The sequence below is a fragment of the Moschus berezovskii genome, chromosome 5, assembly GCF_049115385.1.
Source record: "Moschus berezovskii isolate FMDL1 chromosome 5, NW_MosBer_1.0, whole genome shotgun sequence".
NCBI lineage: Eukaryota > Metazoa > Chordata > Mammalia > Artiodactyla > Moschidae > Moschus > Moschus berezovskii.
The window spans coordinates 53,179,478-53,194,635 of NC_142464.1; the positions used below are offsets into that span (position 1 = coordinate 53,179,478).

General features: G+C 39.4%; 1 protein-coding gene across 3 annotated transcripts in view; it reads left to right on the top strand.

Moving 5' to 3' along the window:
• The first annotated feature begins 443 nt into the window (after positions 1-443).
• The window catches only part of ZCCHC4 (zinc finger CCHC-type containing 4), a 60,771-nt gene continuing 46,056 nt past the window's right edge, over positions 444-15,158 (top strand). For all 3 annotated transcript variants that reach the window (XM_055434654.2, XM_055434655.2, XM_055434653.2), the window contains exons 1-3: positions 444-589; positions 1,361-1,479; positions 2,200-2,282. In XM_055434654.2, coding sequence (XP_055290629.1) covers positions 463-589; positions 1,361-1,479; positions 2,200-2,282 — 329 coding nt within the window. In that variant the 5' untranslated portion in view covers positions 444-462. The remainder of the gene's footprint in view (positions 590-1,360; positions 1,480-2,199; positions 2,283-15,158) is intronic.

A 15,158-nucleotide genomic window follows, 5' to 3' on the forward strand; every position in this document is an offset into this window, starting at 1 on the left:
TCAAATTCTCTAGGCCAGAATACTGGAGTGGGTAGCCATTCCCTTCTCCAGGGGATTTTTGCAATCCAGGGATAGAACCCAAGTCTCCTCTATTGCAGGCGATTCTTTACCAGCTGAGCCTCAAGGGAAGCCCAAGAGTCATTTCATCTCCTGGCTATATTCTTACGCAAGGAGGGTACTCATGGATCCTAAGTTACTAAGCTGAGACAGAAAATAGGTGAGCTTACTGCACAGGGTCGAACAAGTTGCCTGTCAACCCATCCTGTCTCCCACTCACTCCCAGGAGAAGGACCTCTTGGCCTCCAGCTAGCAAGGGACAGGGTTTAGGGGCATGACCTCCGCTCCAGCAACAGAAGTTCCTCCTAGCAGCGAGGGGGCGCTCTAAAGTCGCTGCAGGTCCAAGCGGCGCTCTTTCCCAGCCTCTTTGGTCCGGCCTGAGGCTTTCGGGACGGCGGTGGGAAGATGGCGACGTCCAGGGACCGGCTGGGAGCCTTGGCGGCAGAGGGGAGTTCGGGTCGCCAGGGGTACTCGGGAGTCGAGGTGGTGCTTTCTTCTGACCCTGCCATCCCCGCCCCGCTGTGCCCTCACGGTGGGTCCGCGTCTGGGCTCAGCCTGGCTGTCGGGCGCCAAGGGGCGTGGTTAGCCTGAGGGCGCCTGGGGCATTTAGGGCTCCCGAATTTTTATCTGCCTCTCTCCCACTGAGTGTGGTTCTAGAAGACGCTCCTTCCTCGGGAAGGAGTGCTTTTCCACTTACTTAAGAAACCTTCAAAGAAGCCCTCCTGTTGTGGTTTTGGCTCCATCGTCGTTACATCTTTTTTGAAGGGACGAGGCAGATGCTAGGCACAAAGGATGTATGTTAATTGAGTAATTCCCATTGCTAAGTACTTGGCTATTTCATTTGTTGATTTGCTTTATTTTTAGTTAAAACAAGTTAGGGAGGCGCGAAATCATGAATTCTTGCTTAGAAACCAGACCCAGTTTTTTTCTAACTCGCGGAGAGATAGTGTGTCCAAATCTAAAAGCGAAGAGTTTCACTGCAAAGATAACTGAGCGGAGGTAACAAAGTGCTCACTTGTTCGAACTCTGTTGTTGTGGCAGGACCTAGCGGGTTCACCATGTGGACTGCAACTGTACTGACACTAGCATTTTCTTTCTGGAGAGACTGGTTTTCAAAATATATTTCCTAAGTAGTCAGTGCCTGAATGTTGTGACTTTCGGTAAAAAAAAAAGTTATCAAAGTATTGCATCTAATTATGACAACCTGTGCATAAAACTAAAACAAATTTTATTTAAGGTTGGTGAAAACTAGAAACTTGATATCGATGACTGTTTGACATGTATTTTCTTATTATGGAACTAGGACCTACTCTTCTGTTTGTAAAGGTGGACCAAGGGAAAGAAGAAACACGGAGGTTTTATGCCTGCTCAGCTTGTAGAGATAGAAAAGATTGTAATTTTTTTCAATGGGAAGATGAAAAGGTATATCAACTTTCTGGATATATTTATTTATTTTTGATGTCTGTGACATTTTGTTGAGAACATATGAGATAAACCTCTTAAGAGCTGAAGATACCATGTTTTTTTGGTCCAGAGATTGGAGTTTATATTTACTTTGAACTTATTTTGACTACTGATGTCTTAAACTACTGTCCAAAGAATGAATTTCCTTTAAAACTTTCTGAGGTATTAATATTGAGTTTGCAAATATAGATTTCTTCCTAAAGAATGCAGGTCATGATCATTCCAGGAAGTGTTTTAGAAAAACCCTTTTTGGGAAGCATTTGCATCAAACATCCTTTCTTCAGCTATTGGATGGCTGACGAAGGCACTTAGAGATACAGTTATGAGCGTGGTATCCTCTTGGCTAAGTGCCAGTTCAAGTTTCTGAAAGTTTTGACTAGAAAACGTTCAGCTTTGTTAGGTTTATTGGAAAACAGTCTGTGTGCCACTCTTTTGTAGACTTGTTAAGATCACCATGTGTGAGTTAATCTCTCATTGCTTCAATACGTTGTTTACTGTTTCAAACTGCTCTAGAGTTTCCCCAGGTTAATGTCTTTTGTTTTCCCCTGAAATGAATGCTTGTTTACAGCTTTGAACTGCCTGAGTTTCTGGCTTCTTGGTGTTCGAATATGATACCACTTTTTCTAGGATGATAGCCAGATGGATAATTTACTAAGTGGGTAATATACTATCTTTCAGTTGTCAGGAGCCAGACTTGCTGCCCGGGAAGCCCATAACCGAAGCTGTCAGCCTCCTTTATCCCGATCTCAGTGTGTGGAAAGGTACTGATGGGGTGTCACTTTTAATTTATTATCCCATTGTTGATTTTTTTCTCTGTGCCTTTAAGTTTACTTTAAGTAATTAGTGTATTTTTTGTTGTGGTAAAATGTATATTTAACATTTGCCAAATTCAGTTCAGTTCAGTCACTCAGTTGTGTCCAACTCTTTGCAACCCCATGAACCGCAGCACGCCAGGCCTCCCTGTCCATCACCAACTCCTGGAGTCCACCCAAACCCATGTCCATCGAGTCAGTGATGCCATCCAACCATCTCATCCTCTGTCGTTCCCTTCTCCTCCCACCCTCAATCTTTCTCAGCATCAGGGTGTTTTCAAATGAGTCAGCTCTTCACATCAGGTGGCCAAAGTATTGTAGTTTCAGCTTCAGCATCAGTCTTTCCAGTGAACACCCAGGACTGATCTCCTTTAGGATGGACATGTTGTATCTCCTTGCAGTCCAAGGGACTCTCAAGAGTCTTCTCCAACACCACAGTTCAAAAGCATCAATTCTTTGGCGCTCAGCTTTCTTTATAGTCCAACTCTCACATCCATACATGACCACTGGAAAAACCACAGCCTTGACTAGACGGACCTTTGTTGGCAAAATAACGTCTCTGCTTTTTAATATGCCGTCTACATTGGTCATAACATTCCTTCCAAGGAGTCAGCGTCTTTTAATTTCATGGCTGCAGTCACCGTCTGCAGTGATTTTGGAGCCCAGAAAAATAAAGTCAGCCACTGTTTCCACTGTTTCCCCATCTATTTGCCATGAAGTGATGGGACCGGATGCCATGATCTTAGTTTTCTGAATGTTGAGCTTTAAGCCAACTTTTTCACTCTCCTCTTTCAGTTTCATCAAGAGACTCTTTAGTTCTTCACTTTCTTCCATAAGGGTGGTGTTATCTGCATATCTGAGGTTATTGATATTTCTCCCAGCAATCTTGATTCCAGCTTGTGCTTCTTCCAGTCCAGCGTTCCTGATGATGTACTCTGCATATAAGTTAAATAAGCAGGGAGACAATATACAGTCTTGACGTATTCCTTTTCCTATTTGGAACCAGTCTGTTGTTCCATGTCCAGTTCTACCTGTTGCTTCCTGACCTGCATACCGGTTTCTCAAGAGGCAGGTCAGGTGGTCTGGTATTCCCATCTCTTGAAGAATTTTCCACAGTTTGTTGTGTTCCACAAAGTCAAAGGCTTTGGCATAGTCAATAAAGCAGAAATAGATGTATTTCTGGAGCTCTCTTGCTTTCTCGATGATCCCACAGATGTTGGCAATTTGATCTCTGGTTCCTCTGCCTTCTCTAAAACCAACTTGAAAATCTGGAATGTCACGGTTCATGTATTGCTGAAGCCTGGCTTAGAGTATTTTAAGTGTTACTTTACTAGTGTGTGAGATGAGTGCAATTGTGTGGTTGTTTGAGCATTCTTTGGCATTGCCTTTCTGATCACACGGACCACAGCCTTGTCTAACTCAATGAAACTAAGCCATGCTTTTTGGGACCACCCACGACAGCCGGGTCATGGTGGAGAGGTCTCACAGAATGTGGCCCACTGGAGAAGGGAATGGCAAACCACTTCAGTATTCTTGCCTCGAGAACCCAATGAACTGTATGAAAAGGCAAAAAGATAGGACACTGAAAGAAGAACTCCCCAGGTCGGTAGGTGCCCAATATGCTACTACAGATCAGTGGAGAAATAAACGTTGACATTCTAGGAATCAGGGAACTAAAATGGACTGGAATGGGTGAATTTAACTCAGATGACCATTGTATCTACTACTGTGGGCAATATCCTTTAGAAGAAATGGAGTAGCCCTCATAGTCAACAAAAGAGTCCGAAATGTAGCACTTGGATGCAGTCTCAAAAACGACAGAATGAAGTGGCGATCATTATATTAACAGTGTTGTGCAACCATCACCACTGTGTTTCATTACCCCAAACAGAAATTCTGTCACTATTAAGTAATAACTCTCCGTTGCACCTTCCTCCAGTCTTGATAACCTCTTATCTGCTCTTTGACTCTATGAATTTGGCCATTCTAGGTACTTCAGATAAGTGGAATCATCTGTATTTGTCCTGTTGTGTCTGGCTTATTTCACTTAGAGTAGTGTTTTCAAGGCTCATCCATGTTGTAGCATGTATCAAAACTTCATCCTTTTTATGGCTGAATGATATGCCTTTGTATATGTGTACCACATCTTGTCTATCCATCAGTGGACACCCAGATGTTTCCACCTTTTGGCCGTTGTATGTAATAGTCAATAAATAAATAATGGTCAATAAATAAATAGTTTGAGTCCCTATTTTCATTTCCTGTGTATGTGTCCCTAGGAGTAGAATTACTGGATCATATGATAATACTGTTTAGTTTTTTGAGAGATTGCCAACCTGTTTTCTACAGTAGCTGCACCGTTTTACATACCCCCAGCAATGTAGGAGGGTTCCAATTTCTGCATGTCCTTGCTAACATGTATTATTATTATTTTTTGCTAGGATAGCCATCCTACCAGTTGTGTAGTGGTATGTCATTATGGTTTTGATTTTTGTTTCCTTCTATATTAATGGTGTTGACCATCTTTTCATTTGCATTTTGACCGTTTATATATCTTCTTGGAGAAATGTCTATTCATGTCCTTTGTCTACTTTAACAAGGTCATTACTCTTTTTGTAGTTGAGTTGCAGGAGTTCTTTATATGTTCTAGATGTGTGTGTGTGTCTGCACATACTCAGTCGTGCCTGACTCTTTGTGACCCCGTGGACTGTGGCTTGCCAGGCTCCTCTGTCCATGGGATTCTCAAGCAAGAATATTGGAGTGGGTTGCCATATATTACTCCAGGGTATCTTTGCAACCCAGGGATTGAACCTGAATCCCTTGTGTCTCTTGCATTGGCAGGGGGATTCTTTACCACAAGAGTGTATCAAAGTGTCTCATCTTTCAATTTTTTTTGTTGTTGTTGTGTGTGCTTTTGTTATCATAGCTAAGAATCATTGCCAGATCCAGTTTCATGAAGATTTACTGTAATCTTCTTTATTGTAATAGTATTAATGAAAGAACTAAAAAGTTTTAAAGCTATAAAATCTGTCTTTAAAAATCTGCATTTTAAAAATGTTTTATTGGGTTAACTGGAATTGAGCCACAGGTTTAATTTATTGATAAACCTGTGAAGAAAATTCATCCCTTCCTTTGTGGTAGGCGTCATGCTCTATGTTCTGGGGGAAGCTTCTTACAAAGCCTCTAGTCTGGGTTGCTGATGATGAACAAGTTTTCACTCACATGACAGCTCCTTCTGGTTACCTGGCCTGCTGTGTTGAGAAGGATTCTGAAGTCTTATCTAGGTTAAGTGGAAAGGATACTGGGATCTGTTAAAAATGTCTTCCTGAGCTTTTAGTAGATTTTAAAGCCCTTTGATGGAGGTTACTTTTTTAAAGATAACTTGATTGCCCGTTAACTACAGTACTTAGTGATATCTACTTAATTTATAGGAATTAACTTGATATCTACTTAATTTATGGGAATTAAACCAACAACGAAAAACGTTGAAAGGAGAATTAATGAAAATTGGGTACAACTGAGCCAGGCATTATGTGAGGTGTTTTCCATGTGAAGTGAAGTGAAAGTCACTCTGTGTCCAACTCTTTGCGAACCCAAGGACTGTAGCCCACCCGGCTCCTCTGTCCATGGGGTTCTCCAGGCAAGAATACTGAAGTGGGTTGCTGTTTCCTGCTCCATGAGATACTGTTTAATCCTGCCAAGGTGGTTTACTTACATGAAAATTGAGGCTTGGAGAAGTTAAGTTAATCTCATCAACTTCATACTACTAGAATGACTGAGCGGTGACTCAAACTTATGTCTCTCTGATTCTGAAGTGGTATTTTTAAGCATATAGTTCAGTTTAGTTTAGTCGCTCAGTCGTGTCCAGCTCTTTGCGACCCCATGAATCACAGCACACCAGGCCTCCCTGTCCATCACCAACTCCCGGAGTCTACACAAACTAACGTCCATTGAGTCGGTGATGCCATCCAGCCATCTCATCCTCTGTCGTCCCCTTCTCCTGCCCCCAATCCCAGCGTCAAGGTCTTTCCCAGTGAGTCAACTCTTCACATGAGGTGGCCAAAGTATTGGAGTTTCAGCTTCCGCATCAGTCCTTCCAGTGAACACTCAGGACTGATCTCCTTTAGAATGGACTGGTTGGATCTCCTTGCAGTCCAAGGGACTCTCAAGAGTCTTCTTCAACACCACAGTTCAAAAGCATCATTTCTTCGGCACTCAAAGCAGATAGTAATTAATATATGATATGTAGTAATTTAAGGAAATTTAAGGATATAAAACAAAGTTATATAGAGATATATTATTATGAGGTTATCATAATGAGATAGAATAAATGCAGAAAGTAGAAAGTAGGGAAGCATCATCATGGTTTCTCCCTTTGAAGCTATCACTTTGGTCATTTTCTAATACTTCCTCCTGTCCTTTTTCCTGTGCAAAGGGGTTGTGGTCATAATGTGTACTTAGTTTTGTACTGTACCGTATCACTTTTAGCTGATAAGCATGTATTTCATGTTATTGCATAAGAATATTGGTGATTCAGTTAAACTCCATAAGAAAATTTAGATGATCTTTCCTTACATAATAAGATTTTAGCCTGGAGCTAAACCGCTGTGCAAATCTTTGTACTGCCAGAGTATGGCTTTTGATACTGAAGAATTTTTGAAATGCATATTTCATGATAATTAGAAATAAAAACACTGGCTAGAATATGAAAATATTAAAATTTTTTCAAAAGGTTATTTCCTGGGGGCCATGATTTCATCTTACTGCTGATTGTTGAGAGCTTGTCTTAAATCATCTGTGATCCAAAACCTCAGAATTTTGTTTCCCAGGCCTCTGTCCATTTATGTATCCTTCCATCCATCCAGTCATTTATTCATTCTTTGTTGAGGACTCAAAAAGAACTTGAAATGCTAGTAATAATGGAGTTGAGATATATTTAAAAATAATACAGTGCAAAGAAGAATGTACTCTGTTGCCAGTATTCTTAGAAAAAACTGGGTACTGTGCAAGGTCAGAAGCTTTACAGATTACTTGTGCCTTCACTAACTGATTCAGTTTAAGGATATGGTATTTAAATAGGTTTTGGAGGATTGGTAAAAGTTTACATTTTTTGAAGTGTAGTGTGATTGATTTTACGGCTTCACTTTATAGCTGATGTTCTTATGCTTTCTTACTTGCTTGCTAAGGAGTGAAAAGTTTGAAATTAGTCATTCTTCAAAATTAAAAATGTTGCCTTTCTGAAACCAAAGCTTATTAAATTACCTGTTCTATGCTATTAATTGCTTATTCTTTTAGTGTGTCTTCAGTTTGAGACTAGCAAATTATTCTTGTGTGTAATGGACCTAAGGATAACATACTATTACTTGAGATTATAATTGTTTTCTAATTTAATATTATATAACTCATTTGTGTTATTTAGTAACTATGTTTGAAAGTGTTAAAATGCATTTAAACATTATACCTATTCTATAAAGCAAACCTTTTATCTGTTACTGTGACGTAGCATTAGCTTTTCATTGATTTAGTTTTGAAATTGTTAGAAAAGAACAATTGTAGTTATTGAGATAAATTGACCTTTGTTACTTGATTTTTATTATGGAACTGGCAGTGCTGCACAGACTTCTAAGTTCTACAATATAGGATTTGATAATCATTTTCCTAATTTTACTCTTTGAACCATGCTTTATATTTCATATGTGGTCACATGACTGGTTTACATTTTGTGCCTGAGACTTGACGTTGCTTACAGTTTTTAGCTGCCTGTTATGTATTCTATTATGTAGTATGTTGGCATCTTTATCATGATCCCTGAAGTCTTAGAGAAGATATATTTTAATGCTAAAATCACAATGCATTTATGTGCATCCAGATAGTTTTGTTTAGTTGATAATTCATTTAGTTATATTTTTTTCAGAGCTCATTTAAACTCAGATTTTCAAGGTCTGCTATTAGGGAAATGCCATAAACATAATTTGTCAACTCCTGGAAAGGCAAATGGAACATCAAATGGAGATCAATAAAAGTGACATTCAGAATGCTAGCCTGCAGTTTGTGAGTCATGCTGAGCCGTGCAGCAGAATGAATTTCTTCTTGCCCCCGGGTGTGTGTAGTAAGTACAAATGAGGAGGGAGCTGAGTAATCCTTCGCTCTGGAGAGTCTCGTGTTCTTCCTACCAAGCTTAAAAAAAACTCTCGTGTCTGAATGTTACATAAAGCCATGTCGTTGAATGATGATGTAATTTTGAATAGAAATATGCCTAAGATCTCAGTTGAGCTTGTCAAGAGAAGATTAATAAATTAGCAACAAAGACTTTCTGAAGGATAGTTTTGACCAGGCACAAAATATGTAAGTGGAGGTTCATTTAGCATTGTTCTTTTTCTTTTCTTAGAAATAATTAAACTTAGTGTCTTAAGACAGTCCCATGTAGTTAGTGCATTGCCACACTGGCCCCTGGCTTTGAACTTTCATCTCTTCCTGGTGACTTGCACTTTGTCCTGCCTTCAGTTGGCTGCAGTGTGTGTGTGATGGGCAGTCCTTATGACTGTTTTTAAGTAGCAGAAGCTGACAGCATCGTCTCTTTGGGGAGCTTCCTTGCTCCTTTTTCCTGCAAAGCCTTTGATTGTTTTTGTCATTTATTCAGTGACGAGCATTTACTTCTCTGATATCAAGTGTGCTTCGGTTCCCAGGGCTTCTTCAGGCGGTGCTAGTAGTAAAGAACCCACCTGCCAATGCAGGAGTTGTAAGAGATGTGGGTTTGACCCTGGGTTGAGAAGATCTCCTGGAGAAGAGCATGGCAACCCACTCTAGTATTAATGCCTGGAGAATCCCATGGACAGAGGAGCCTGGCCGGCTACAGTCCATAGGGTCGCAAAGAGTCAGACACGACTGAGCGACTTAGCACGTGTGCTCGTGCTTCAGCTCTGTTGTTCCGCTTTGGTCCTTGACTGCAGGTACAATAACTTTGTGTTTCGGGACTGAGTCATAGGATGATGGCAGTGACACTCCACCTGCAGTCTGGCTGATGGCAGTTTTAAATCATGTCTCAATATCCTCGATGCTAAAATATGAAAATATATGCATCTTAGAAGTGATGAAATAGGCTGATTGGATTTTGCTTTTGTGATCCAGCCTTTCTTCTAATGGGTGGGCTTATTTAGCCCGTTTTAATAGTAGGCACGATAGATAGGCTTGGTCCTGGTTTTCTTGTGTGGTTTTTATGCTTCCAGTTTTTATTGCTTCTTTGGATTCTCTTTCACTCTATGTCTGTGTTTGCTTTTATTTTTTTAATGTGCGTTTCTTCTGTAGTTTTGTTTTCATAGTTGCCTTTGTGGTTTTTTAAACCAGATTTAATTTTTTTTATATATTGCCTTCCTTCATCTAAAAATGAGAAATGGTGACTTTATTTATTTCTTCTTCTTCTGTCTTTCCTTCTCTATAGTTACTATCTGATTTCAGTTGATTATTTCTTTTTAGGGTTAACCTCATACCTTTGATTATTGCTTACAGCACTTTTACTTGATTTTTCAGTTTAAAATTATATCTTTTGGCCTATGGCTCTACAACATGAGAAAATCAGTATACTTCTACTATCTCCCACTTTCTCTTCCACTTCCTCTGCTGGTTTTATTTGGATTTTTATTGTTTCCATTTTATACTCTGAGATTCATATTTTTTTCTCATTTTAGTCTGTGGTCAAATGGATTTAGTGCTGACTGACAGCCTACTGTTTTTTCATTTGGCTGAAATTTATCCTCCAGCACTTTTAATTCTTTCATAAATAAAGGCTTTTATTAATTAAAAATAATTTACATCAAAATATCCACGTGGCTATTGTGTTATTCCATTTATATTAAAACATGTATTAATCATAATAACTTCTTTTCTGCACAACTTTTGTTTCCCAACTAGCTAATAACAGTTTTGGGTTTATTTGTTTTGTAATGACTGTTTAATTATTTATGTGCTTCAGAAATGATTCAACTGAAAACTCTGCCTGTTGTCTGAACTCTCTCAAAACATTCAAATGTAGCATAATCTCTCAGCTTCACTTTCTTGAAGAAATCTGTCCTCAAACTTTCTGAACTGCTCCTGACTGGAAAAGTTGCCCTTTCTCCTTGACATCCAGTTGTCCAGCAGTTTCTGCATGAAGTACCCAGATTACATAACCGTGTAACCTGTATTCTTCCAAGTCCAAAAATATGTAATGCCTTTATTCTTTGGTTTTTTTTTTTTACCATTAGAAATTTAATCTCTATTTTTTTCTTTTACACATATATATTTTTTAATTGAAGTATACTTGATTTACAATGTGTTAATTTCTGGTGTACAGTAAAGTGATTTGGTTTTTTATGTTGTTGTTCAGTTGCTGTGTCCAACTCTTTGTGACCCCATGGACTAAAGCACGCCCAACTCCCCTGTCCTGCACTATCTCCTGGAGTTTGCTCAGATTCATGTCTATTGAACTGGTAATGTCATCCAACCATCTCGTCCTCTACTGCCCTCTTTTCCTTCTGCCCTCAATCTTTCCCAGCATCAGGGTTTTTTCAGTGAGTTTCGGCTCTTCACATCAGGTGGCCACAGAATTGGAGCTTCAGCTTCAGCGTCAGTCCTTCCAATGCATATTTAGGGTTAATTTCCTTTAGGATTGACTGATTTGATCTCCTTGTGGTCCAAGGACTCTCAAGAGTCTTCTGCAGAACTGCAGTTCAAGAGCAGCTATTCTTCAGTGCTCAGGCTTCCTTATGGTCCAACTCGCACAGCCGTACATGACTACTGGAGAAACAAACTGTAACTTTGGCTGAATAGACCTTTGTCAGCAAAGTGATGTCTCTGCTTTTTAATACACTGTCTAGGTTGGTCATAGCTTTTCTTCCAAGGAGCAAGCATCTTAATTTCATGGCTGCAGTCACTGTCTGCAGTGATTTTGGAGCCTAAGAAAATAAACTCTATCACTGTTTTCATTTTTTCCCCATCTATTTGCCATGAAGTGATGGGACCAGCTGCCATGATCTTCATTTTTTGAATGTTGAATTTTAAGCCTGCTTTTTCATTCTCCTCTTTTACCCTCATTAAGAGGCTCTTTAGTTCCTCTTCACTTTCTGCCATTAAAGTTTTATATATATATGTATCAGTTTTTCAGATTCATCTCCATTATAGTTTATTACAAGATACTGAATATAGTTTCCTATGCTATACAGTAGATCCTTGTTGCCTCTTTTTTATGTACAGTAGCATATATTTACTAATTCCAAACTCCTAATTTATCTCTTCCTACCCTCCTTTCCCCTGAGGTAACCATAAGTTTTTTTCTATGTCTGTGTCACCCCTTTGTTCTTGAATGGCATTGTATTCAAATATAAAATAATTCAGGTGTGTATTTTCCTTGGGATTTTGCAGTATTGCTTCATGTCCTCCAGAGCAGTGCTTCCTAATGATCTGTGTTAAAGGGTCAGTGTTTTGTTTGTTTGCTTGATTTATATTTTTATTTACAGTTCACTGGGATCAGATACTTCTATAATATAATAAAAATATAATTAGAAAATAAGATGAAAAAGAAAACTATAGAATACAAGCCCACATTTTTTATTATTAGACTGAACAGACATAAAAGTACTCTACCTAAATGGTATCAAAGTTTCTAAACACGTACTCTTAATGTCTGTCTTTGTCTGGTCAGGAACTAGAGGCACATGGTGGCCAGCTCCAGTGCCTGGCCCTCTTTGCGGAGCGCTGTTCTAGAGTTAAGTAAATACTATAGATGTCTGGAGCCAGCTTGATTTTTTACCACCCAGCAGTTGACTTGATCTTTTCTCTTTGTGCTTTGAAATTTTGTATTTCTGCAAATATCTTTATGCTGATACTTCATTGATAGGATTCTAGGTTGGGAATGTATTTTCTTCAGAGTTTGGAAGGCAGTGTTCCAGCTTCTTCTGTCTTCCTTATGGCTGTTGAGAAGTTCAGGTTCAACAAGTTCATTCCTGATCTCTTTTGTGTGACCTGTGACTTGTTTGATCCCTCCATCAATTTTTTAGAATCTTTTTTCTTAGGGATGTGATATGTCATGAGGGTCTATCTTGATGTGAGTCTGTTTTATTTTATTTTGCTGGGTGTTAGGTAAATCCTTGCAAACTGGAAACGCATTTTCTTGAATTCTGAGAAATTTCCCTAATTATGTCCCCAATGCCAAAGAATGAAAAACTGAGTCTTACATGATTTTACGGCTGAGTAAAACCCAGTTTTTGCTTAGTGATCTTCTGGAGTTGTCTTCGTTTTATTTTTTTTTGAGTTTGACTCTTGCCTTTCCTTTAAAGTGCTTTTTAACACCTTTAACTTAGGAAAATTTCAAGCATACACAAGAGAAGAGAGAGCCTCCTTTATTCTTTGCAGTGTAAAAAGCCTGCCGTCACACCCAGCTTCATCAGTCATCAATATGAGGCTAATTTTGTTCCACTTGTACCCTCTACCCTCACCTTCAACCTGGGCATTATATAGTTCTACCCAGAAATACTTGTCTATGTATAACAAGAGATAAGGCCTTTAAAAACATGATCACAATACTATTAAAATACTTTAAACATAAACAGTTTCTTAATATTATGTATCATGTGCAGTTAGTAATCAACATTTCTCTGTTTACCTCATAAATGCCATTTTATAATTGGTCTGTTCATATCAGGATCCAGACAACCTTCACACACTATAATTGGTTTATATCTTTTATTCATTGAAGAATTAGAGTCATTTGTCTGATAGACTTTCCATATCTGAATTTGATTGATTGAATCCTGTAATGTCATTGAACTTTTATTCTATCCCCTGTATTTCTGGGAGAGTAGCGTGTCACCAAAATCAAGTTCAGTTTTGGTAGCAGACTCTTCTGTAAGTGGTGGGGTGTATTTCCTTTAACATCTCACTAAAAGGCAGATAATATATCATAGTTTTCTTCATTTCTTGTGCATGTAGCTCATTGAGTTTCTTTGATCTTTGGATATAGTTTTAGAAAATTTTAATCATTATTTTTTTTAAGCTTTCTCCCCACTCTCCCTTCTTGGAGGTTCATTTTCACATATTTGGGCCCTTTGAGGTTTCATTTTAGCTAGTTTCTAGGGCTGTGTCTTCGAGTACCCCAATTTTTTTTTTTTCTATAGTGTCTGAACTGCTGTTAGTCCTGAGTCCTGTCTAGCATGTTTTTCATTTCAGACAATTAAAAAATCTTCATAGGTTTGATTTTGGTCTTTTTCTGTTTTCCATGTCTTTACTTTGGCTGTTGCTTTTGTCTGCCTTCTTGAACATATGGAATATAGTTATAATAAAATGGCTTTACTGTCTCTGACTGCTGATTGCATTGTTTCTGTCATTTCTGAGCTGGTTTGAATTGATTTTTTTTCTCCCTCATCATGGGTCACAGTTTCTTGTTTCTTTGCATACCTGATGCTGGCAATGTGATTTTTACCTCGTATAGGGATATTTTGTATTCCTTTACCTATTTTTGAACTTGGTTCCATGGTACAGTTAAGTTACTTGTCTACTGTTTGATATTCTTGAGCATGATTTGGCCAACAGCAGTCTGTAGGCCACATCTGCTCATACCTCTTTGTTTCTGTTTGGTTTGTGGTTGCTTTTGTGCTCTGGTGATAGAAGAGTAGTGATAGAGAATGGATGGCCATGCTCACAGTATTTACTGTCTGATTGTTCGTAGTCCTTTGCTTTTGAAGGCAGATCTTTGAGTCTTCAGGAGGATCAGTGCAGCCTTTGGGCTGATTTCTGCCCACTCGCGGGGCCATGCGTGCTGAGCACTGTATCGAATGCTTGTGCATTTAGAGGTTTTCACTCAGTGCCCTGCGTGACTGTTCCACCTGCTCCTTTGCGTTGGTCCTTTCCCTCTTGGAGGGGAGTGTTGTCACGCACCTGCTGATCGGTATGCGGCGTAGACTTGAGGGGACTCCCATCAGGCCTCAGAGCGCTCTCTCACTGTCCGCTCTCTGCTCTCTGTGCCCTGTGTGTTCTGTTCAGTGCTCTGTCCTGTGGGTCCAGCCCATGGCCGCCATGAATTCTCAACTCTGCCTTGCTAACTGGTCATCGTGCTGCGGTGGAGCCTTGGTCCTGTGCAGCCAGCTCTCCACGGGCAGGAAGCTGGGCACCTTACCACGCATTCATCTCTTCCTGTCTCTCAGCATTCACCGTTTGGGCTACCAGTTGTCCAGTAGCTTAACACTGTGGTTCATATATTTTACCCATTTTTTGAGGGCCAGGATGGCAAATCCTATCTCTGTTGCTCTGTCTTGGCTGGCTGTGGAAGTCTTCAACAACGAACAGTTACTAATGAAGGGTAATAGTAGTGATTCAGTGTGTCTGTTGCTGAGGAGGGTACTGGTGCCTTCTGCTTGCATCTCATGTCTTGGGTGCCCTTTTCCCTACTGACATTCTTACTTTGAATTACTATTAAAGTTGCTTCTAATATCGTGCTCCTTTTTCTTTCCTGTCATAGATAGAGCTATCAAAAGAACAGTTTGTCATAGAAATAGGAGCATTTAAATTACCAGCATGATAAGCTTATTTCTTGCTGTAGCCATTCAAAATATCTGTCACTGCCTTGGGTGCTTTGAAGTGAAACTGTGCTTAGATACAAAAAAGTTTTAAAACCCACTTTGGATCGATGTTAAGTTCATAGTTTTTGCAGTGCAGTTCAGAGTTTAGTTCAACTGAAATCATATGACTCTTTTCAGACTCTAAGAATCCTTTGATGTGCTTAGATTTAGACATTTCTGACCTTCTGTGAGCCATGATGGTTCAGACAATAAAGAACCTGCCTACAATGAAGGAGAC